Here is a 25,889-nt window from a genome sequence, read left to right as displayed (position 1 = left end):
ATTTCTCACCATTCTGAGTAGCATAATAGCACTGGCCCACTCTTTTTTGCCCAGCACTCGAATCATATCTTTGTCCAGTATATCCACATTGTATAGTCGTCCTTCAGCAACAGATAGATTGCTTCTAGGACCACTACCCTTCCCTCATAAGAATATCAAAATTGGCTGATCTTCAGGCCCCTTATAAAAAATTGCATAGCTCAGCCATGTGCTGCATAATGACATTTCAGTCAATGCCAAATCACATGTATTATGGTGGTCCCATAAGAATATACCACAGCTGAAAAACTGCTATTGCCTAGCTACATTGTAGCCATCATAATGAAACAGCACAACGTGTTACTCATGTGGTTTTGGTGATGCTGGTATGAACAAACCTACTGGGGTACTAAACAACTTAAACCTAGGTGTGGGTGGGGAAGAAGAGTCTAGAGGAAATGAAACTGGAGAAGAACCCCAAGGAAATTCACAGGGAGTTAAGGAGAAGCTTTTGCAGACCTGAACAAGCTCCTTAAAAAGTTTGAAAACATGGGCCCCAATAATGAAATACATTTATTAATAGAGAGGAATGTCCATTTGCTCACAAGAAAATTTACATAGAAAATAGGAAAAAAGCAGGCCGGGTGCAGTGGCTCATGCCTGTAATCCTAGCACTCAGGCAGGCCGAGGCGGGAGGATCATTCAAGGTCAGGAGCTGAGCAAGAGTGAGACCCTGTCTCTATTAAAAATAGAAACAAATTAATTGGCCAACTAAAAATATACAGAAAAAAAATTAGCTGGGCATGGTGGTGGTGGATGCACGTAGTCCCAACTACTCGGGAGGCTGAGGCAGAAGGATTGCTTGAGCCCAGGAGTGTGAGGTTGCTGTGAGCTAGGCTAACGCCAAGGCACTCATTCTAGCCTGGGCAACAGAGTGAGACTCTGTCTCAAAAAAAAGAAAGAAAATAGGAAAAAAGCGAGCAAACTACCATGGACATATTTCTGAAAAGAGTGACACCTCCTCTAAAAGAGCCTCAGGCAGGTCCTTCAGGAGGTATTCCAGAAAGCAGCATTGTTATCATAGGAGATGACAACTCCATGTGTGTTATTGCCCCTGAAGATCTTCCAGTGAGACAAAATGTTGAGTTGGAAGACTGTGATATTGATAATCCTGACCCTGTGTAGGACTAGGTATAAGTATGTCTGTACCTTAGTTGTTGACAAAAAAAAGTTTAAAAAGGTTAAAAAAAAGTTAAAAAAAAATTTAAACAGAAAGTCTATAAATATATAAAGAATATTTCTCTACAACTGTACAATGTGTTTGTTTTAAGCTGTGTTTGTTACAAAAGAGTCAAAAATTCAAAAAGCAAAAAAAAAAAAAAGTTGGAAGCTGTAGAAATGCAACAGTAGAAATGGAAGCAGAAGAAATGAGAGGGATGAAGCCTAAGAAATGAGAGAGGAAATCTTGACAAGATCTGCTGACAGACTAGTAAAGAGGAGAGGAAAGGCCAGTCTCTGCTGACTATTCTCCAGATGGTGACTATTTTCAATGTAAAATGGCCCATTCCCTACTCTTTCCTAATAGTGATCATTTTTCTAGAAATATGAAAAAAAAAGGATGGTACAAAGTGATTTTTAGGAGGGAGAGGTGGCGATAAAAAAAAGTGATTTTTTTTTTTTTTTGAGACAGAGTCTCGCTTTGTTCCCCAGGCTAGAGTGAATGCCACGGCGTCAGCCTAGCTCACAACCACCTCAAACTCCTGAACTCAAGCGATCCTACTGCCTCTGCCTCCCACATAGCTGGGACTACAGGCATGCGCCACCATTCCCGGCTGATTTTTTCTATATATATTAGTTGGCCAATTGATTTCTTTCTATTTATAGTAGAGACGGGGTCTCGCTCTTGCTCAGGCTAGTTTCAAACTCCTGACCTTGAGTGATCCACCCGCCTCAGCCTTCCAGAGTGCTAGGATTACAGGCGTGAGCTACCGTGCCAGGCCAAAAAAAAGTGATTTTTAATAATATTTCTAAGGTTTTACTTTTTTAAATCTGAAAATATGACAGGCAAAAAAATTTAATGGTATTTATTACCATGGTTGAAAAATAATCAACTACACAAATACTTTTCTACATAATACTGAAAGGCAAAAAAAGTCTGTATGATTCCACCATACATAATTTACGTTCTGCCAATATTCATTCATTCAACAAATATTTACTGTGGAATAAATAAAATACTATGGATTTAACATCATCATCTTCCCTTCATGACTCAACTACAAAGTCACAGACAGCCTAATGAACAGTAAACATAAGAAAATAAGAAGCCAAAAGACACAGATTCTGATCTTGACTCTGGCTTAAACTTGAGATCACACAGCATGTAAATTACCTCATCTCCCCCAGCTTCTTCTACAAATGAGCACCAAAGTACCTTTGTGGAATGCTTTTAACTTACATAGGTAGGTTTTCCTGTCTCCTCTTCCTTTTTTTTTTTTTTTTTTTTTTAACTAGAATTGCACTAAAACTCTGAAGTTGAACAAGATCGATTTTATTACTTAATTTATAGATGAGGGCATCTAAGTAATAAGGTAGTAAGTACAACCTAGGTGTTTGACCCTAAATACTATACTCTTTCCACTACATCAGATTTTTCCTACTTACTTCATAAAGTAAGTACAGATATGGGAAATGCTTTAGGTTACAGGAGGATAAGCATCACACAAGGTTGTGATTTAGGTTACAGAAGGTTACAGTATCACACAAATGAAAGTTAAATTATTCTGTTTGGGAGTGACCAAGAGAGAAGGCAGGTTTTATGGGAACTAAAGCCTGTTTGAGGAGGGGGAGGTGTCTTAGAAAAAGAACACAAAAATTAGGTAAACACTTTGGAAGAGGCCCATGCACGTGATGGGCCCTGAAACTTAAGTTTCATTTAGTTTCAGGGTAAATCTGCCTCTGGATATAACAGAAAAAAATTCAGCAGCCAACTTAATAAGATCAAGAATTGCCCTCTAAAACCTAACCTCTGCCTTCTAAGTAGTATGAAAAAAATACAGTGATACAGGGCAGAAAACTACATATGCTTGGCCTTTATTTCCTTTTTTTCATTCACAATAAGCCATACAACAAAAACATCCAGGTAGAAATAGCCTTTGCCATATCTTTTTTAGGATTAAAAGAACAAATTACAAACTAACAACAAAAACTAATTAAAATGAAAGCAACAGAATTATTTTGCTAAAACAATTAAGCTAGAACATTATACCATACAATAATTATTGTTTTATACACATATAGGTATAAACATACACACACACTCATATTAACTCACAATCTGGCAAGCAAAAGATCTCATTAAAAAAAAAATTTTACCTCGTCTCCGCCCATAGCTCCTGGCTGCATGTAAACACAGAAGAAAACCATGGGTATTTGTATCAAAGTGGTGAATTTAGAAATCAAAAAATATTCACACAAACCTTTTCTCAGTATTCGCAGAATTATTTAATTAATCTGGAGATCCTGTCCAACTTGATTGAAAACATTTTTTTAAAAAAACCTTTATGAAGTACAAGCTAAATCACAACTGTAAAGGGATAATTCAACTGAATTATGGCAGCCACTGAAACAGATACAATGGGTGCTTAAGTTTCACAAGTCTTATAATAAGGATTTATTCTGGGGCCTATTATCTCTATCAGACATACAGATGGTTTTTTTTTAAATTCTTATTTATAAACATGTATACTTTATCTTACCATCAGACATTACTCAAAGAAAAAGCCATCCTAAATAACTAAAAATTGTAGCATGTGGTGGTCATTCTAAATTTCTTACTACATACACATACATACACACACATGCTTCATAAATAGATTCCCCTGAAAAAATGTATAGAACTTTTATATATTAACACAATTAGCTCTTGCTTTACAGAATGTGTTTCTGTAAAATTTTCAGTAAAGTTCTCTTACTCTCTCCATTTACTTTCCATTCAATATTGCAGATGGGAGAAAACAGTATCTTTTCCATCTATAAAATGAACTGAAAAAATAGAATGAGATTAAGGTATTGGATCCATCTCAAGCCATATTTACTAATAGAGTGCTTTGAAGGTTTCCTTCCTTTTCAAAACTTAAGGCTGAAGAATGTATTGTTACAATGTTTAATAGAACTACACTGTGGTATCATGTATCTCTACAAGATCCTGTCATCTAAAATGATTTTCAGAGTGAAAAGTTTCTCAAATTTGAAACCTCAGGTTCTATAAAAATAAGTGAGAACTCTAATCCATTTTTAAAGCATGAGTTGTCATACAACTAGCTTATACTGAAAAAGTAGGATAATTTGTGGTTATATTTACAGTATAAGAATAGTAAGCATTAAAGAAAACTATAGGCTGGGTGTGATGGCTCATGCCTGTAATCCTAGCACTCTGGGAGGCTGAGGTGGGAAGACTGCATGAGCTCAAGAGTCTGAGACCAGCCTGAGCAAAAGTGAGACCCTGTCTCTACTATAAATAGAAAGAAATTAGCCAAACAACTAAAAATAGAAAAAATTAGCAGGGCACAGTGGCGCGTGCTTGTAGTCTCAGCTACCTGGGAGGGTGAGGTATAGGATCGCTTGAACCCAGGAGTTTGAAGTTGCTGTGAGATAGGCTGACGCCATAGCACTCTAGCCCAGGCAACAGAGTGAGATTCTGTCACTCACTCACACACACACACACACACACACACACACACACACACACACACACACACACAAAGTCCAATATCTGTAAAGTATAATAAAGCAAAAGCTCAATAAAATGAAGTATGCCATAATCTAAAAAGGAAAAAACTATAATATTTCTCCCCTTGGAGAAAAAGAAAAAACTATAATATTTCTTCCCTTGGAAAAGAGTTCAGACTTTTCAGCCAGATAGTTGAAATATCACTTGGCCAGTCTCATCTATTATTTTCCACTTTTCCTCAGACATCAAATTTGCCCTTTCCTCCACACCCTTAACCTCTTCCCTTTCTCATTACTCAAATATTAAAAAGAATTATCCAAGCTCCAATTTTCCTCTGACCCCTCCTTTGCCTACAACCCTCAATGAAAAAAAAAATCTCTTCTGAATTTACATAGCTATTACTGTTTACATCATTAACAAAAGGAGATGCATTTCAAAAAGCAATTTAAGGGACTTCTGTACTTTTCATTATTTGGAACCTGGAATTAATCTCCTAACATAAAGTATAACAATGAGAATAGCAGTTAAGCACATTAAAATATAAATATGAAGATCTATATTAGCAAAAAGTGTTAAAAGAGTTTTGGGAGTGGGGAAGATGGGTAAAGGATTGCTGTTTTTTGTTATAATCCTTATAGAATTAAAGTTTAACTTTTTGTACTATGAAACAAAAAGTATAACAATGGTAGTTAGTTTCCTAGATTGGCCTCAAAACCATTTGCTTCATCCATAATAATATGGACGAATTGATACTAATAGACAACACTTTAAAAGAGATGAAATAACTTTTGACATACTATCACTTGTCTTTGTCCCTTCTTCCCATCCCCTATGATGTCATGCTGCCTGACACCCTACTGAAAAATATCCACTGAGAAAGAAAATAAAACACTCTGTATTTCAAAATTACTTATTTCTCTCCCAAACAACAAATTCCATTTTTTCCCATTATATCTGATTTCTACCCAGATACTCAATGAAAAAGAATCTGATTGTGATACTAAGGTACAAATGACTCACTGGACCTTAACACCCCTAAAGGATAAATCAGAATGCTGTTCACTCAAGTCTTCAACTGCTAAAGATTCAGGTAATAAAGAATATGAAGTGAGTAGATACAGACAGGCTTAGAAGTGGGGAGAAACGTACCAAATTAATGAGAGGGAAGAGGGGAAAAGATGCAAAAAGACCCATCTGGGAGTTTTAATCAAAGTTTCCTTAAACAGTTCAAGAGTTTTATAGCTAGTTCTCTTTCTCTATTTCTGAACAAAGAAATGGAAATATAAATTGGTTCATGACAGCCTGAGGACTCTGATATTAGGGACACAGTACGGCATATGGAATAGGCAGCCAATATAAAGTAGTGATCTGAAATGCTTAGATTTGTTTTCATCATTCATTGTGGAATTTATTATGTATTACCTTGGTCCTGATTTCAGGAGTTTATCTATGATCCCTATGGTGATTATTATTATAGAGCTAAAACTTAGTGAGTACTTACTAAGTGCCAGGAACAGTTCAAAATGCTTTACACATGTATTAATATCATTTAATACACTCCACAACATTATGACATAAGTATTCTTATTAGCCTCTTTTTTTAGATGAGGAAAACGGGACACAAGTGTCTTGTCCAAAATCAGGTAGCTAGGGAGTAATACATTTGGAATATGAATCTAGCTCCAGAATCCATATTTAAAACCACCACACTATACTGTTAAATTCCTAAGGGGCAATGTCCATATCCTGTACTTTTAATATTCTTGAATGCACTTGGCAGAATGCTCTACACCAAGTTGATACTCACAAATATGGCTTGTTAACTGAGTGCACAAAGGAAGGAATACTATATGCCTTGATAGCCTTTGGAATGTAGGCAACTGTTAGTGGTTTAAAATGTGATCAAACTGCACACATGAGGGTTGCATGCAAATAGTTTAATCAGAGTTAAATTTTTCCCTTACAGAAAGGTAATAAAATAAACACCAAGGAGAGAAATTTGGGAGTACAACAGTGGTGCTTTCCCCTGGGAATAAATAGACTTTTGAACAAGAAAGAATGCAGAGTATATAAACTTACATAAGCTACAACAAAATGATCCCACATTTTTAAAAGAGAGTAATGTGACTAATTCATCTTTATAATATACTATGCTAAGATGGATTTATACCAGATATAATAAGATATAATATTCTTTCAAAGTTCTATCTACTTCCTACAAAAACTTTAGTTTTCAATTAATGATCATCATCCTTACAAATAGAATTCCTTTACTGTTATGTATATGTAATTTAGATCTCATAAAAATTACATCTAATTATTATTAGAAGTCAGGGTAGTGTTACCCTTGGCTCAGGATACTAAACAGAGGGGAGCCTAAGGAGGGCTTCTGGTAATGTTTTGGTCTTGATCCGAGAACTGGTTACATCAGTGTGCTCAATTTGTGATATTACATTGATCTATATATTAAACATATATTTATGATTTGTGCACTGTTTAGTATGTATGTTATACTTGACTAGTTAAGTAAAAACACTATAAACACTTTAGTCTGATTCACTGGTTATAAAATTAATGCAGGCCGGGCGCTGTGGCTCACGCCTGTAATCCTAGCTCTTGGGAGGCCGAGGCGGGCGGATTGCTCAAGGTCAGGAGTTCAAAACCAGCCTGAGCAAGAGCGAGACCCCGTCTCTACTATAAATAGAAAGAAATTAATTGGCCAACTGATATATATATAAAAAAAAAAATTAGCCGGGCATGGTGGCGCATGCCTGTAGTCCCAGCTACTCGGGAGGCTGAGGCAGGAGGATCGCTTGAGCCCAGGAGTTTGAGGTTGCTGTGAGCTAGGCTGACGCCACGGCACTCACTCTAGCCTGGACAACAAAATGAGACTCTGTCTCAAAAAAAAAAAAAAAAAAAAAATTAATGCAGAAAATCCAAAGTGCCAACATTTTTGTAGCTTTTAAATCATAAACCTGAATAATACAAAAATTTTAAAAAATTAGACTTGTTTTAGGTCTATCAGAATAAATATTAAAAGATACATGTATTTTCTAGGAAACAGGAGTTATGCCAATGTAAGTTTGCATGGACAGTGACTAGTAGGCACTCTCATGTTAATGATATGATGCTTTGTCGGGCATACGAGGCAACACTAAAATGGATCTTCTGTTACCTGTTATGACTTGGTCTACGGTAGGTTTTAAATGATGTACTCTTATACACGTGATTCCCCAAGGAAAGCGCATGTTATGATCTTATTTGTTTCTTTAAGACTTTATATTTTTAGCGCACTTTTATATTCACAGACAATTAAAGGTACAGAGATTTCTTTTTTTCTCTCTCTTTTTAAGAGACACTATGTGTCACCCAGGATAGATTTGAAGTCTAGGATTCAAACTGATCCTCCATTGATCCTCCCGCCTCCGAGCCTCCCGAGTAGCTAGGACTACAGGCCAGAGATTCCTTATATACTCCCTACCCCTACACATGCATAGCTTCACCAGTTACCAACATCCCCTGTGGGAGTGCTATATTTGTTACAACTGATGAACCTACATCAACACATCATAATCACACAAAGTCCATAGTTTACCGTTGGTGTTGTACATTCTATGGGATCCACAAATGTGTAATGACATGTATTCACTATTATAGTATCATATAGAGTAGTTTCACTAAAAAATTGTCCGTGCTCCACCTTTTACCTCCTTTCCTCTCCCTTAAACCCTGATCTTGATACTGTGCCCGCTTTTGCCTTTTCCAGATGCCATATAGATGCAATCATACAGTATGGAGCCTTTTCAGACTGGCTTCTTTTACTTGGTACTATGCATTTAATGTTCCTCCATGTCTTTTCATGGCTTGACAGCTCATTCATTTTTAGTGCTGAATAATATTCCATTATTTGGATGTACCACAGTTTACCCATTTACCTATGAAGAACATTTCGGTTGCTTCCAAGTTTTGGCAATTATTTATAAAGCTATAGTGAACATCAACGTGCAGGTTTTAGCATGGACATATGTTTTTAACTCCTTTGGGTAAATACCAAAGAGTGCAATTGCTGAATCATATGGTAAGTTTATGTTTAATTTCATAAGAAATTGCCAAACTGCTGATCTGATCTTTAAATCTAAACTAATTCTTCTGCTACATGGATTCATCTGAATTTGAGGAAGTCTCTCTAAGTAGTATCATATACAGATTTCACCACAGAGGCTGAAAAAATGAGAGAGAGGGAGAGGAAAAAAAAAGAGAGGAATAGGAAAGGAGTAAAAAAGGGAGAGAGAGGTAGGTAGGTGGACAGAGACAGATATTTGCTCTATTGTTAATCAAAGCAGCACACACCACTTTAAAAACTTAGGCAGAGGCCAGGCGCCCTGGCTCACACCTGTAATCCTAGCACTCTGGGAGGCCGAGGCGGGCAGATCGCTCAAGGTCAGGAGTTCAAAACCAGCCTGAGCAAGAGCGAGACCTTGTCTCTACTAAAAATAGAAAGAAATTAGCTGGACAACTAAAAATATATAGAAAAAACTAGCAGGGTATGGTGGCACATGCCTGTAGTCCCAGCTACTCAGGAGGCTGAGGCAGAAGGATTGCTTAAGCCCAGGAGTTTGAGGTTGCTGTGAGTTAGGCTGACACTCTAGCCGGGCAATATAGTGAGACTCTGTCTCAAAAAAACTTAGGAAGAGCCTCTGGAACGCTGTGCCTGATGAAAAATGAAAAAGGAATAAAGTGAGGACGAGAGAGAGAGGAAAGGTGTAGGTAGGTGGATAGAGATTGATATTCACTCTATCGCAGATCAAAACTGTACACAGCATTTTCCCCATTTTACATTTATTTTTATTATGTGTACATAATAGTTACATATACTTATAGGGTAAGCATGCACCATTTTTAAAACTTAGGCAAAATCTCTGGGATGCTGTACTTAATGAAAAAATGAAGATCCAAAGACCTTAGTACAAAATTTTATTAACTGGCATGAAAATATTTGTCAAGACTATTAAAAGTCACTGTATGGGCAAATTAATTACTTTCCTTGTAATAACATCAGTTTTTAAAAAACACCTCACAGACTTGTTGAATCACCATTTCAGTAGTGGTTATATTCAGACATCTAATGTTTCAGCTTCCATCTGAGCATTAGTCATGGAAACAATTCCATCTAACATGGATTAAGATCTTAAAGTTGGGACCAAATTATCCCCCTTTTCTTCATTATATTGTAAATTCCCAAACAGCAGGAGTAATAGGGTTTGTGCAGGTTAAGATACTTTTAGCCCAATGATTTTCAAACCAGGGAATATCAATTTCTCCATAAACAACATGAATGTAGCAGGTAACAATGATGCTTGAAGGGGCGGGATACATTTTCATGCTGCTGCATTCACATTAGGTATCTGGATGCTTTTAAACTCCCTCTTCCTTCTCTTTTCTCTTTGACTCTTACCCATTTTTCACAGAAAAATCTTCTTTCCATTGCATTTCAAAGCTAAAAAGTAACACTAATGACTGATAAGCATAATACTAGCAATACTTATAGACTTTATATAAATGAAAAGGAATATCATAAAGTAAAATAATGTAACCTGATAATTTATCATGCTTCAGGCATGATATGCTAAGTGCTTATCATGTCTCATCTAATTCCCAAAGCAACTATCATTATATACATTTCCAGAGGGGCAAACCAAGGTCAAGACGAAGTGCTTGGTCCAAGGTTATCAGCTACTAAGCTGCAGAACTGGGACTGAATCCAGATTTAGTTTGGCTCTAAAGCACTTACTCTTTTTTTTTAAGTTGAGATACTATTTACATTCAGTAAAATTCATCTACTTTAAGCACATAGCTCAATTTTGATAATTATATACAATCATATAACCACTACCATTATAATCAATTATAAAACCTTAAAAAATTTCCTTGTGCCCTTTCACAGTTGATTCCCTCTCTTAACCCACGGCTCCTGGCAACCATTAATCCCCCTCTTATACCAACAGTTTTGTTTGCCTCTTCTACAATTCTACGATTTCAAATTAATGCAATCAATGTGTTTGACTTCCTTCACTTACCAGAATGTTTTTGAGATTTATTCATGTTATTACATGAATATTTTGTTTCTTTTGTATAAATATTTTATTTCTTTTTATTGCTGAGTAGTATTTCATAGTATGGATATACTACATTTTACCCACTCACCAGTTGGTGAACATTTGAAAAACCCTTCTTACTCTTACCCACTAAGACTGAAGAATCAACACTGCAAACCTATAAAGACCTTGAAAATATCCAGAAATTCTCTTTAGAATTTCCACAAACTCCATCATCCCTACAATCCAGGATTATTTTTTAAAAAAGAAACAGCTCACCCACATTTTCTTTTTCTTTTACTTCATTATTACTACCACCACACTATTGTTTTCTACCAATCGTTCACTTACAATTGTTATTTTATGAATTAAATATAGGGATACCTCACAGATATTGCAGGTTTGGGTTCCAAAAGACTGTAATAAAGCAAGTATCATAATAAAGTGAGTCACATAAATTTTTTGGTTTCCCAGCACATATAAAACTTATATTTATATTATACTGTAGTCTACTAAGTGTGTAGCAGCATTAACTAAAAAACAATGTATATACCTTAATTAAATAATACTTTATTGCTAAAAAAAAGTTAATGATCATATGAGCCTTCAATGAATTATAACTTTTGCTGATGGAGGGTCTTGTCTCGATGTTGATGGCTGCTGACTTATCATTAGGGTGATGGTTGCTGAAGGTTGGGTGGCTGTGGAAACTTCTTAAAATGAGACAACAATGAAGTTTGCCACAGTAATTGACTCTTCCTTTCATGAAAGATTTCTCTGTGCCATGTGATGTTGTTGGATGGCATTTTACCACAAGACTTATTTCAAAATTAGAGTCCATTCTCTCAAACCCTGCAGCTATTTTATCAACTAAGCTTATGTAATAGTCTAAATCCTTTGTCATTTCAACAATGTTCTCAGCATCTTTACCAGGAGTAGATTCTGCCTCAGAAAACTTTCTATAGTCCATTGTCCATTTCCATCCACTATTATTCTTTCCATCGTGTCCAAAATATAAGTTCAAGGCTTCACTATATCACTTTGAGGCATCCGAGTATTAAGTTACTTTCTAAACTACATTTACCATATTGCCTTGAGAGAAAAGAAAGAATACAAGGGAAATGACAGCACATTCCCTATACTACTTCCAGTTCTGGTCCTTTCCATCCACACCTTACCCACCCTCCACAAGCAGGTTTCATCTCAGACCAATGAAATTACAGTCTCTGGGTGGGGTTCAGGCATGAGTATTTTCTATTTTGGTTCCCATTTTGATTATATAGCTGGGATTGAGAATTACTGCTAACCAAAAAGGAAGAACAGGGGAAGAGGGTAGAATAGGGAAGGAAGAAAGACTAACATTTGCTTCTCCAAATATGGTGATAGGAACACTACACACTTAACCTTATCATTTGTAAAGAGATGTTAAAGTGTCCATTTAAAGTAAAAGATGGGTAACTTGCCCCAAGGCCACCTAGCAAGTAAGTGATGGATTCAGAATTTAAACTCAGAACTGTCTGCCTTCCCACCCCAAAGTTCATTATTTCTACTATATTAGGCTGAAAAAAGAAAAAAAGAAAACAACCAGAAACTTTAGTCAAATCACAAAGGTATATGTGTATGGAGGGTAACAGAAAGCAAAGTTTTGCCTACTTAAGTTTACCTAGGCCCTTTGCACTTTCTACATTCAAGTCCCCTTCTGCAGGTACTAGAGGCCTGAGTGAAAGTGTAGTTAAAATTCCTGCCGCTAACAAGAGGGACTATGTTCTAAAAGTAAAATTGATCACTTTTGGAAGTACACTGACTCTACTATCAATAAAGTTTTATTTATTTAACTGTTATAAAAGAGTCAAACGAAACCTCAGTGATCTTTTCAGGAAAAGAAAAAGCATAAAAAAAATATCACACTGGTTGGCAGAATAATCTGTGTGCCTAATCTTTATATGGCTATTTGCTGGCTGTTTGACACCAGCAAGTTGCTTTACCTTTTTTAGAAAATGAAAATACTGCCATGTTTTAAACAGGGTTGCAATAAAAATGCAACGAAGAAACATCATTCTGAAATTTTTTTCCAATGTATCACAATGGCAGAGGACAATGAACCATGGAGCATCCTTAAAACTTATAGAAATCTAGAAATCCCTGTAAAAGTCTCCAGCTTTATCTTAAAAACTGCATTTTAGTTTCACACATGACTCCATCATTTGGCCTTGTTTTGTTTAGATAAGAGAATAATCCTGGGGCAAAATTGGTGCTCAAGAAAAGTGGGTTTTGATCATGTCCTGGCAAACTGTCGTAAGCACTACAAAAGTTCAGAGGTCTGTGAAAGCACTTTGCAATTTGTTTTTTTGTTTTTGTTTTTTTTTTGAGACAGAGTCTCACTTTGTTGTCCAGGCTAGAGTGAGTGCCATGGCGTCAGCCTAGCTCACAGCAACCTCAAACTCCTGGGCTTGAGTGATCCTTCTGCCTCAGCCTCCCGAGTAGCTGGGACTACAGGCATGCGCCACTATGCCCAGCTAATTTTTTAATATATATATCAGTTGGCCAATTAATTTCTTTCTGTTTATAGTAGAGACGGGGTCTCGCTCTTGCTCAGGCTGGTTTTGAACTCCTGACCTTGAGCAATCCACCCGCCTCGGCCTCCCAAGAGCTAGGATTACAGGCGTGAGCCACAGCGCCCGGCCTGCAATTTGTTAATTGATGTTATTACCATCTTTCAACGAGGAACAGTTGAAGCAAATCTTGGAGGAAAGAATTGAGGTAGATTGGATATTCTCTAAGACTGTCACACAGTGCTTTTCACACTCTCACTGAGATATCTTTCCCTCCCTTCTTTTGGTTTCCCATACTGAGTCCCTAACTCAATAGGCCAGGCATCACACCTGAAGCCAGGGACAATCTGTGAATAAAGGCTAGTCTCTTGAAACATAGGTATGAAAGAGAAACACCAACATTAGATAATTATAAGTGTAGTGAGTATAAATGGGAAGTCCAGTTTCTACTGTCTACACAAGTGCAAATGACAAAAACAGGGAAGTCCACGGGGAAAAGTAAGTAACTTATCAGTTTCCTGCACCTTTATTATTGGGTTGGAACAACCTAATATTGTCACTTTAGACATATTCACAAACAAGGAACTTGTATGAAATAAAGTTAATCAAGTATATTTCAGACTTCACTTATTTACAATGTTCAATATCAGGCCATACAGACAAGGTTTACTATTCTATTTTTCAGGAAAATAAAATGTGTTAAACATCCAGAGCTTAATAGTTAATATTATTTAAATTAAAACAAGGTGATACATAATCATAGAAAAACTGTTTTCCCAAAGACAATGAATTTGTGTGCTTGTGTTAGAGTAGTTCAAAAATAATACAACCACTCTTAACAGTTTTAAGTATTTGAAGCAAAGTACCACCCTCAACTTGCAGGCAGGAGGTTCTGCTCCTGGCCCCATCACATCACCCTGGCCAATTCATATAGCCTCTTGAACCTCAGCTTTCTCATCTGTAAAATGACAAGGTCAAAACAAAACAATCTCTTAGGTCTGTCGCGATGTATAATGGTCTGAAACCAGTACTTTAAGTCACAGAATATTACATATCCCTCCAATTACCATTTTTCACTTATAAATTAGCCATCATTTACAGTGTATTCATATGATAACTGTACGCTAGTTTTACTTCTAATTCTGTTTAGATAGAAACAGAAGCACTAGCCTGCTGTGGTGACATCTATAATCCTAGTACTTTGAGAGGCTAAGGTAGGGGGATTGCTTGAGGCCAGGAGTTCAAGACCAGCCTGGGCAACATAGCAAGACCCCTATCTCTACAAAAATATTTAAAATAAGCCGGGCATGATTGCACATGCCTTTATTCCTGGCTACTCAAGAGGCTTGGGCAAGAGGATTGCTTGAGCTTAGGAGTTTGAGGTTCCAGTTAACTATGATGAAGCCACTGCACTCTACTCTGAGCAACAGAGCAAGGCATTATCTCAAAAAATTAAAACAAAGAAACAAAAAACCCAGAAACACTGAATCTTGCCTTCGGAAAGATCAAAATTCTCAAAGAAAATATCTTTAATCTAAGAATCTCAAAATAATTCCTTCACTACCTTAGTACATTGCTAAGAAATTATTCAGTTATAACCACTCACAGTGTAGAAAGAACAATGTGTTCTTCAAATTCTGGAAAATTCCATTTGGAATTCTGGCAAAGCTGGCAGTATTTCCATTCTGGCATCACGTGCTTAGCTCCCTCTCTGCCACTTCCTCTTAACTGAGCTTCTCCCCAAGGAGTTCACTCCCGGCAGGGCATGAAAAGGGAGGGGGAAGAGGAGGCTCTGCAGCCACACAGAAGTCTTTTACCAACACAAATGTTCATACCAATACCCTTTAACATTTCCTCTCTTGATTCGACAAATGCACTGGCAGCCCTCAGTTCAAACAGAAATATAAGCAAAACCCTCCAAATATCTTTCAGGCATGAATAAGAGGGAAAACACGAGGACGGCATAACCTAAAGTTCCAAGTTTCCTGATGCGTGAGCTATCTATAAGTTGTTTAACAATCAGTAACCTTGTCTTTTCGGCTTAAGATACCAAAATTTTAAATCTTTAACTGTCCAGGTTTTATTCTAGGATTCTTCAATTTATCATTGCCATATACCTTGATCAGGAAGACTCAGGATAAATAATCATCTCTTCCTGTCAAAGGGAAAGTGGCACTTCAGATTTTTTAATCACCTCTTATAACTTGGTTCAAATAGACTCTAATTACAACCTGAATGATCTCACAAAAGGAATGGTAAAAAAAACTTTTAAATAATATTGAACCTCTGTTTCATGACAAAGCTAGTATCTTAAAAAAAGAAAAAAAAAAAAGGTCACTCACTGGCAGTATCTTCTTGGAATAAGGTTTTGCCCCCACTTCCCAAATGTGGCAGTAGTAATACCTGATTTGTACAGGTGCCTTACTTCAATTGAACCTCATAAAAACAACTAGGTAGTCAAAGTATAGTGACTGCCTACTTGTAGGTTTTTAAACTAAGGTTTAGGCTGGGCATGGTAGCTCACACCTGTAATCCTAGTAATCTGGGAGGCTGAGGCAGGAGGATTGCTTGAGCTCAGGAGTTCAAGACCAGCCCTGAGCAAGAGTGAGATCCCATCTCTACTGAAAATAGAAAAAATTAGCCACGCATGGTGGTGCATGCCTGTAGTCCTAGCTATTCAGGAGACTGAGGCAGGAAAACCCCTTGAGCCCATGAGTCTGAGGTTGTAGTGAGCTACAATGATGCCACTGGATTCTACACCTAGGGTTACAGAGTTTAACTCTGTCTCAAAAATAAAAAATAAAAAAGGTAAATTGAACCTCACTTCTCCCACTTTAAAAAATAAAATTTCTAATATGTACTTTTTGTCTAGCTTTTTAACTTAGCATAATTTTGAAAGATTCACTTATGTTGTTGCATGTATTAACAGCTCATTCCTTTTTATTGCTGAGTGGTATTCCATTGCATGGATATATCGCAATTTGTTTATCCATTCTCCACTTGAGGGACATTTGATTATTTACAGTTTTGAGCTATTATGAAAATGCTGCTTTGAATATTCACATACATATCTTTATATAGACATGTTTTCATTTTTTCTCTGTTTTCTGGGTAGACTCCTAGGAGAACTCCTGCATCATATGGTAGGTACATGTTTTAACCTTTGAAAAAACTGACAAAACAGGCCGGGTGTGGTGGCTCACGCCTGTAATCCTAGCACTCTGGGAGGCCGAGGCGGGTGGATTGCTCAAGGTCAGGAGTTTGAAAGCAGCCTGAGCAAGAGCGAGACCCCATCTCTACTATAAATAGAAAGAAATTAATTGGCAGACTAATATATATAGAAAAAAAAAATTAGGCAGGCATGGTGGTGCATGTCTGTAGTCCCAGCTACTCGGGAGGTTGAGGCAGCAGAATTGCTTGAGCCCAGGAGTTTGAGGTTGCTGTGAGCTAGGCTGACGCCATGGCACTCACTCTAGCCTGGGAAACAAAGCGAGACTCTGTTTCAAAATAAATAAATAAATAAAAAATAAAAAACTGACAAACTGTTTTCCAAAGTGGTTGTGAGACAGTATAGGAACATGACTTGGGCCTCACTTCTGACCACGGAAAGCAAGATAGGGCAGCATGACCCAGGTTAATTAACTATAGAAGAGGAAAAAAAATGATCTCCTAGCCACTGGAATTCAGCCCATACCCATATATAGAGGAGGCCAAACTGTCTGTTTCTTAGACTGTGGGAGGTGGCTCACGCCTGTAATCCTAGCACTCTGGGAGGCTAAGGTAGGAAGACTGCTTGAGCTCAGGTATTCAAGACCAGCCTGAGCAAGAGTGAGACCCTGTCTCAAAAAACAAAAACAAAAACCCACAAATTGTTTCTTTTTTTTTTTTTTTGAGAATATACATTCTTTTCCATTTTACACAACACATTTACAAAAAGTGACTGTGCACTAGGTCCTATATGAAATGTCTACAAATACTGAAACAAACATTATGCAGATTTCTGTTACTTTTTTTTTTTTTTCAAATTTTGATGGCTTACTTTTATTTTGTTTCACAAATTGTTTCTTGAGTAATGTCTTCCAGGATCACTGAAGCAAGATGCTGACACTAGCTGATAAAGAAGCCAGCTGCAAAGAAACCAGATCTATCTGGATCTAACCACCTGAAGCCAGAAAAGACCCCCATACTGACCTTACCCTGACTTTTCCCTCATTGTAATCTCATTTTAATGCCAAAAATCACCCCCAGGAGTGGAGATTTAAGATGTTAATGATACAGGTGATAAATGAAGAAGCATGCCTGCCATGACCAAGCATGCAACTGCCAACAGAAACCAACCTCTACATGTGAGGACTTCAGAGCTGACACCTACCTCTCCCTTTATAACCCCAGGAAAGTTCCCCAGCCCTTTGTTTAGAGAGCTAGTCTGGTTGCACCCTTAACCAGCACTGCCTCCCTTTTTGTTCAAACAAGAAGCCCCAGTAAAGCCTTGCCTGCCTAACTCTTTCTGATCTCATGCCAATTTCTATTGACACAGGGACCAAGAACTGGAAGTCCAATATCAGCTGTACCATTTTACAATCCAAACAGCAGCATAAGGCAATTTTTAAAGTGAAAACAGCACAAGATATATAACAACTGAGAAAGGGCTGTAGGCCCCAAAGAAGGTCCATGTTTCAAAGTCAAGTGATAGGTAGTAAGTATCTTATTCAAAGAAAAAGATTCACATAAAAACAGATGGGACTGTACTCCAATAAACTATTCTAGCCTATGAGATAACTGATAGGTATGCTGCCTTAAAGTCCATCAGGAAAACACCTATCTAAATAAAACCAGTATAAGATAAACTCTTATTTTGGAAACTAACAAGCAAAGAAAAGAAGATTTTAAAAAGGCAACAATAAAGCTGATGCAAGCAATCACAATAGCAGCTCACATTAGAATTATCTACAAGTCAGGCTCTATGCTAAGCTTTACGAGATTTATATATAGCCACTTAGTGATCATTATCTGCATTTTACAGGTGAAGAAAATTAGAGGCAAACAGGAGTTAAGAATGTGGCCCTAAGGTTATACAGTTTGTAAAGGATGGAAATCATATTTTCCTGTCTCTAGACAGTGCTTTTACACCTATGCTAATTCATTGCTGCATCTTCAGGTTTTATAGACCTTCCAGCCTGCTTGGAAGATACCTTCCCTGGAGCTGAATGATACTATCCGTTCAGCCATACTACTGCCTGTGTTTTAAATGTGGTACTCATCAAGAAACTTTCTGATGTTAATCTGTTTTCCCAAGTCCATTTTCTACTTGGAAAAAGAAGAGTTGGCCAGTTAAATGGAATAACATGGATATACTTGGCAGTGATATTTCAGAGTAAATTGAGACCACCAAGCATTCTGGTTTTGAACATTAATTTGACCATAAATTTGGTTTACTTGACCCATCAATGGAGGCTCCAATATCCTTTTCTAAGGATCAACTTGAAAAAAATCACCAAGTCAAGCATTAATCCTATATAAGCTCACAACTACTAAACCAACTCTGCATCTAGAATGTAAAAAAAGAACCCAAAACAAAAACACATGCTACTATTAGTGTTAGAAAAATCTGTCTGGCAAAAAATAAGTATGTGAAGTGATAGATATATTCATTAGCTTAATTAATCATTCCACCATGTGAACATATATCAAAACATCACATTGTACTCCATAAATATATACAATTATTACCTGTCAATTAAAAATAAAATTTAAGAAAAAAATTTTTAAAAAGAAAAATCTAACTAATAGAACTACTACCACCATATGTAGCTAGAAACACTCTCATCAGTCTGCCATAAAGCAGGAAAAATAAAAATACATTACTAATATTTTTGATTTAAAGGTAAAGAAGATGAAGCACAATGAGCAGAATTATTTGAAAGTTAAGAAAAATATGTTACCTGTTTAAGTGTAAAGGGCATATTGTTTCAGAACTTTATTTTGGAAACACTGTACAAGTGGCCGGTCTTATTTGTGAATTAGAGTTTCTTCCCCCCACTTCCTATTCTATATTATACAATACTTGAGGACCTAATATTTTTGGGAGATGCCAAAACTTTGATCAAAACTTAGATGTCTCTTTTAGGCTCCTCCCTAAAAGTTGGCCTACTAATTCTTACTAGATTTATTGTTTTAAACAGGAAAAATCAGCAGATACTTTGGCTTTACACAAACCTCACCAGTCTTTCCACACCTTCAATGACTATTAGTTTACTGGTAACGCCTATTTGTTTTCCGTAGTTGTTATCCTATCCTCCTCTTCCAAGCCATTTTCTGTCTTCTAAATGACATCAGCAATGGTGATTCTCAGAGGAAAGTATAACTGGAAGGCATACACTAGGAACACCAAAAAAGGGGGTAGGGGGCAATTGGCCCATTCAAAGCTGGGAAGCAATACTGAGAAGTGAGACTGCTCGCCATGACACCTCTGTCTTTCCCATTAAGTAGGAGAGCTGAGAACATAGTAACTTCAGGAGAGAATCAGGTTTTGGTCAGGTCAAAAAAGTAAGAGAAGGATGGAAAATTTTTTTCAAAGATACACCAAATGGCAGCTTTATGTAGAGAGTTAGGAAGCATGGATTTTGTATAGCAAAAAAGGGTAAGAAAGAAGGAACTATAACTGACTCATATTTCCTTTTTTAAAAAAATTACTATCTCAATTCACTTTAATTTTCTTAGCCAGTCCCTCCTCTTCTGAAATACAGCTCAACTTTAACCTAGTCCATGTCAATAATTACAAATTCTGAATAAAGTTTCAGTGATTTGTTACTGCATCTCAATTGTTCCTATATGAAGGCCGAGGGAAAGGAAGGACAGACCAGTCACACGACAGTGACTGTTGAGCCAAAAAATGGAAGGGATAAAAAGACAGAAAATACATAGGAATATTTGTGCATGTACTACACATATAAGCCACCAGATAGATTGGGCTCAACTACACAAAGGGGAAAAAAGGGTCATCCTATCAAATGTGTCAAAGCCTACAGGTTCCACACGTACCTATCAAAGAGGATATCTGTGTTCTGAACATCTCAAATTAGAGTCAACTGTGAAAGAAAACTGATAGTAAGTAATGTAAATGTCAAACTCTGTTTGTATGGTTTATTTTGAGGAGTCAATAGGGTTCTTCAACCTTGGGCAGCACCCACATAACTATTTGAAGATTGATGTACTCTGATAATGTGCCATCACGTTGCAAACTATGTATAACTCATCAACACTTGATATAGATCAGCAAAAGGACCCTTTCGGTACTTTTAAAAATATTACAGAAATCAGAGAACCTTCATGCTGAAAGCAATCATTACCTAATCAATCCCCTTGTCTCACAGATAAAGAAACTGACGCTAAAAAGGGGATTTAAGCAACATGCACAAAGTCAAAAGAACGTAAAGATATCTCTTATTTAAAAGCAGAGAATTAAATCAAAGAGAATAAAAACTTTTTAAAAAGAAAATACCTTATTAGCTTCATTTTGCACAGAAAAGCACAAATTATATCTCCTCCCTCTTGCAGAGAGGATTCACATCGTGTTAAATTAGGTCGTCTCAGACACACACTCATTCCTTCAAGCAGACACACTACCACACTGTTATGTTCTTTCACCTTCAACTTGAAATCCCATCATTTAACCAAAGTCTTTTCACAATTAATTACTGCTGAAGATCAGCAAGTTGAGCATGTTTATTTTATCTTTATTGAGACAGTCTTGCTCTGATTGCCTGGGTTAAAGTGCAGTGGCATAATCAGAGCTTACTGTAACCTCCAACTTCTGGGCTCAAGTGATCCTCCTGCCCCAGCCTCCCAAGAAGCTGGGACTACAGGCATGTACCACCATGCCTGGCTAATTCTTTTATTTTTTTTTTGTAGGGACACGGTCTTGCTGTTGCCCAGGCCGGTCTTGAACTCTGTTGCCTTGGCCTTCCAAATATGCTAGGATTACAGGTGTGAGCCACTACGCCCAGCCACTCATGTTTATTAATTTCCATCCCACTAGAAAAAAAGATCAGAGGTAGCATAATCTAAATGTATAGTGATCTTTCCATTAGAAATTAGAGGTAGGCACTTTTGAAATTTTTATTGTCTCCAAGACCGTCAAAGGAGGGGATACTAGCTATCTGGAAAAAAATATGCACAAGTGGCTTAGTATCATCAAGCACTGCCAGTGGTTCTCAGCAGTGCTCTTTGGTAGATAGGCTGCAAGTTGGAACCAAGAAATATGGAATATATATTTTAAAGATAACTTAAAATCTGTCCTAAGGCACTCCAATGGCATTTTAACATATTTACTCAAGCAAGAGGGAAAGGAATATAATATTGTACACAACCCTAGATTTACCCAGCATGTCTCCTATGTGTATCAACAGTTTCTATTATCTGACAATATGAGAGGGGACAATCTGATATCACTCATTTGCTAGAGGAGAAAACTTAAATCTTGAGAGATTCAATAGGTCCTTCCGAAAACAGGCAATTTCCATTTACAGACTGCTACTCTGCAAAGCTATTTGATCCATAGAGACTAGGAGGGAGAGTTGATGCCAACCAGATATTTCTTCCAGTGTTAATTAATACAATGACTTTCTGGTTAATAAGTTTCTGATGCTTAAAAACTTGATCCAACAATTATAGTGACAAAACTGTTTCTAATCTTCAAAGCTGCTGTTGACACCTATATCATGCAAATTCTACTAATGGGAGACCCCTGGATGTCTGGCTTGAAACACCTGTTAGCTATCGACCACTTTGTTCCCCCATCCCAACTGTATAGAGCAGGGACTGAAAACATTTTCTATAAAAGGCCAGACAGCAAATAGTTTAGACTTTGTGGGCTCTGCCTTTGTAGCAAAAAAGTAGCCTTAGACAATCCACAAATAAATGGGTATGGCTATGTTCCAATAAAACTTTATTTACAAAACAGTTGGTGGGCCGGATGTAGCCTGCAGAGCTGTGTCACCCGCCACTCACTTCCTGCTGTATGGCCTGGCTCCTAACAGGCCACAGACTAGGAGTTGGGGACCACAAACATACAAGACTTGTTAATACAGACTTCTGGGCTCTATCCTTAAAGCTTCTGATTCAGTAGGGCTACAGTGGTGCCTAACATTTTGCATTTTTAATAAGTTCCCAAGCAATGATGATGCTGCTGGTTCAGGGACCACACTTTGAGAAGCACTGCTTAGAACAGTAGATATTACTGAGCTCAGTGGAAGAATGAAATGTAATGAACAATTAAGAAAGTAGAAACTACATGCTGCAAACTTGACTGCTAATTTTATAAAATATTTCATATGAAACTTACTGTTAAGTGCCATAATATTATCTGTTCCTGGATGATGAAAATTTATTCCCATGCGTCCTAAAAAAAAATAAAATGAATTTCTTTTAAGCACAAAGAAAAGAATGCTTAATGTAATCATTTCAAATATATCTTAAAATATGAACATTACAAACTAGAACAGATTAATCTATAACAATGCTATCAAAGGCCAAAGCAGTTATAACAGTATTTAAATCAAGTCATAAAACATACACACACAAAGTCTTAAAACAAAGCCAAAGTCTCAACAATAAACAAATAAAACAAAACAAAAAAGAAGCTTCCATTATAATAGCCTGAAATCATTTAATACATCTCCCACATTCCAATTTAAACATGCCAACTCCCTGGATTAAACATTTTATTTAAACAACCATTCATACTGCCCCTTCAAATTCAAGCAGCAAAAAAATAAATTCAAAGAAGTATATAAACTTAAAGCTTAGAGAGAATAAAAAGACAGAGGTTTCACAGTGGCTCAAAAATGCAACATAATCATCAGAAAGAAAATGGTAAAATTTGTATAACTCACATAGTAGGAAAAAATGACTGCCCTGAAAATCTAGGGTTCTTGTGGCTGCCCCTACCACTAACTAGTTATCTGACCTTGGGCATAATGCTCACCTCCAGACCTTCATCCTTAAGTCTATACAACGGGAGTTGCAAATTTCTGCCCACACTGGCTGGCTTCCTGTTTTCATATGCCTCTGGGCTAAGAATCATTTTTACATTTTTAAAGGGTTGTAAATAAAATCAAACCAAAAATAAAACAAAGACTAATATGCAACAGAGGCCCTGTGGCCTGTAAAGCCTAAAATATTTACTCTGTAGTCCTTCACAAAATTTGCCAACTCCTGGTCTGTAAGATGACAAGTCAGATTCAGATCCTTCAACTACTGGCCTGTAAGGTAAGAGTGGAAGATGCAGACATTTGGTATGTTTTTTCATTAATTATTTGAGATAAGAGGTGGATGTAGCAAAAGAAAAATTATACAGAGAGAATCTTAAATGAAAAAAAAGTGTACTTAGCTTTCCTGACCAATTTTTCAGCAAAATAAATTTTGAAACAATGCTTTCGTGCAAAGCTAGTATCTATGAACTTGGTTCTGCAAAGTTGTCATGCCCGGTTACGTCAAGGGTTATCATGAAATTCTCAAAAAAAAAACTGATTTTATTTCACTTCCATTGTTTAAATGTCAACATTTATTGTTGACTTTCATATTTACTAGACCTTCATCATATTAGAAGGTATTTTGAGGGGAGAATGATACAGAGAAAGCTGGAGATAAGGTAAAAGTTATTGACTTTTACAACAAACATAGTTTTATATATAATTGCAAGAGAGTCAGTCATCATTTGGCATTAAATTGCTAAAGTCCCCACTGCTATGGGGCAAGTTCTTTTGGCCCCAAAGAAAAGCATCAGCAAGTTCTTTTGGCCCCAAAGAAAAGCATCACAGGGACAAAACAGAGTATTTGCCTCAAATAAAAAGGGAGAATCATGAATTCCTAGAAAAGTCAAGTTCTTGCCTACACAAGGCCATCCTAATTTCTTAAAGACCCTCAGGTCACAATAATTTGTGAAAGCTCATTTTAAGAGGTAGGGAAAAAACAAAACCCTCAAAAGTGCAATGTCACTTGTATCGGAGTATAAGTGTGTGTATTTAAGAATAGGAAAATCATCAATAATTGGTGAATTCTGATAAAACTGTTGTAATGTTATCATGCATTATAGGGCTTTCAATAAAAATTTTTAGTTTTGTTTCAAACCTCCTTGTTAAGAGAAAGATATTGTAGTTCTCTCTAGTTTTATGGAGACTATTTTGTTAGCATTTATAATACAGGAAAATTCTCTTTTAGAATATGTTATTTTCTATAGAAAAACGATATTAGTAAAGAATCATCTAAATAATAAATTGTCTATTTTATTTTTTATGTATTTCAGAGACCTTTTAATATTTACTAGAAGCTAATTTTAGGAATTTTAAACACTACCCCATTGTTTAAAGACACATTCAATGTATCTATATATGTAATTGCTCTATGTGCCTTATATTTTTCTAGTTCCTAAGTCATTCTAGAGTCTCTGAAAATTATAGTATACTACACTATATGCAACAGTGTCATCTCCTATTATCACCTTGACCAGAACCTATTATAGGAAAATTTGTCACCAAAACAAGGCTTTGACTTAGTAGGGAGAATTTACATTCTGGTTTCAATTATCAATATCAATATCAATGTTCTTGCTTCTATTATTTACAGATAATCAAGACCTTATTTAGATTCATTACTACCAAATACTAACATCCATGAAAACTGGATGTGATTTACTCTAAACCAGCTTTCATCATATTCTGGGGTATTCAGATTTAACAGTAAACAGCCAGCCACTGGAAGTCAACCTAAAAGACCATCAAGATTTTCAAATCACTGCCCATCAGAACTTTAGGAAATGGCATATACAGAGGATCTCTTCAATCTTTAACCGAAGAATATTCAAGGAGGGCGTGGTGCTTAAAAAGCTAATGATATTCTGTAAACATTCCTAGAATAATAAAGGGCTATTAAGGAAATCAAGCAAGCCCAAATTTAGCTGATCCTCATTCAACTTCTTTTATTTCCTATATTTACAATCATTTAGGGTAAAGAATTATGTCATTTACAGGGCTGGGCGCTGTGGCTCACGCCTGTAATCCTAGCTCTTGGGAGGCCGAGGCGGGCGGATTGCTCGAGGTCAGGAGTTCAAAACCAGCCTGAGCGAGACCCCGTCTCTACTATAAATAGAAAGAAATTAATTGGCCAACTGATATATATATATAAAAAATTAGCCGGGCATGGTGGCGCATGCCTGTAGTCCCAGCTACCCGGGAGGCTGAGGCAGAAGGATCACTCGAGCCCAGGAGTTTGAGGTTGCTGTGAGCTAGGCTGAGGCCACGGCACTCACTCTAGCCCGGGCAACAAAGCGAGACTCTGTCTCAAAAAAAAAAAAAAAAAAAAAAAAAAGAATTATGTCATTTACAATCACTATATTAAATAATAGTTTTTGTATATTTATAGAACTACTTATTCCCAAATGAAAAGGGGTAGTCCTTTCCTCCTCCACAAAGTTAAACATACGTATATGGATCCTTTTTGACCCTTTCCATGAGGTCTTAGAACGTTTCAGCT

The 25,889-nt window shown here is 36.7% G+C and overlaps 1 protein-coding gene across 6 annotated transcripts in view; it reads right to left on the bottom strand.

Moving 5' to 3' along the window:
- Nucleotides 1-25,889, bottom strand: part of CPEB3 (cytoplasmic polyadenylation element binding protein 3) — a 199,148-nt gene that overhangs the window by 86,863 nt on the left and 86,396 nt on the right. For 4 of the 6 annotated variants that reach the window (XM_012765822.2, XM_012765878.2, XM_012765838.3 and 1 more), the window contains exons 4-5: nucleotides 22,702-22,758; nucleotides 3,355-3,378 (exon numbers count right to left, since the gene is read on the bottom strand). In XM_012765822.2, coding sequence (XP_012621276.1) covers nucleotides 3,355-3,378; nucleotides 22,702-22,758 — 81 coding nt within the window. The remainder of the gene's footprint in view (nucleotides 1-3,354; nucleotides 3,379-22,701; nucleotides 22,759-25,889) is intronic. The other 2 variants (XM_012765869.2, XM_012765886.2) reach the window with 1 other exon arrangement.

The sequence above is a fragment of the Microcebus murinus genome, chromosome 14 (assembly GCF_040939455.1).
Source record: "Microcebus murinus isolate Inina chromosome 14, M.murinus_Inina_mat1.0, whole genome shotgun sequence".
Classification (NCBI taxonomy): Eukaryota; Metazoa; Chordata; class Mammalia; order Primates; family Cheirogaleidae; genus Microcebus; species Microcebus murinus.
Note: the sequence above shows the minus strand (reverse complement) of the source record. Positions and strands in the feature narration are given on the sequence as shown.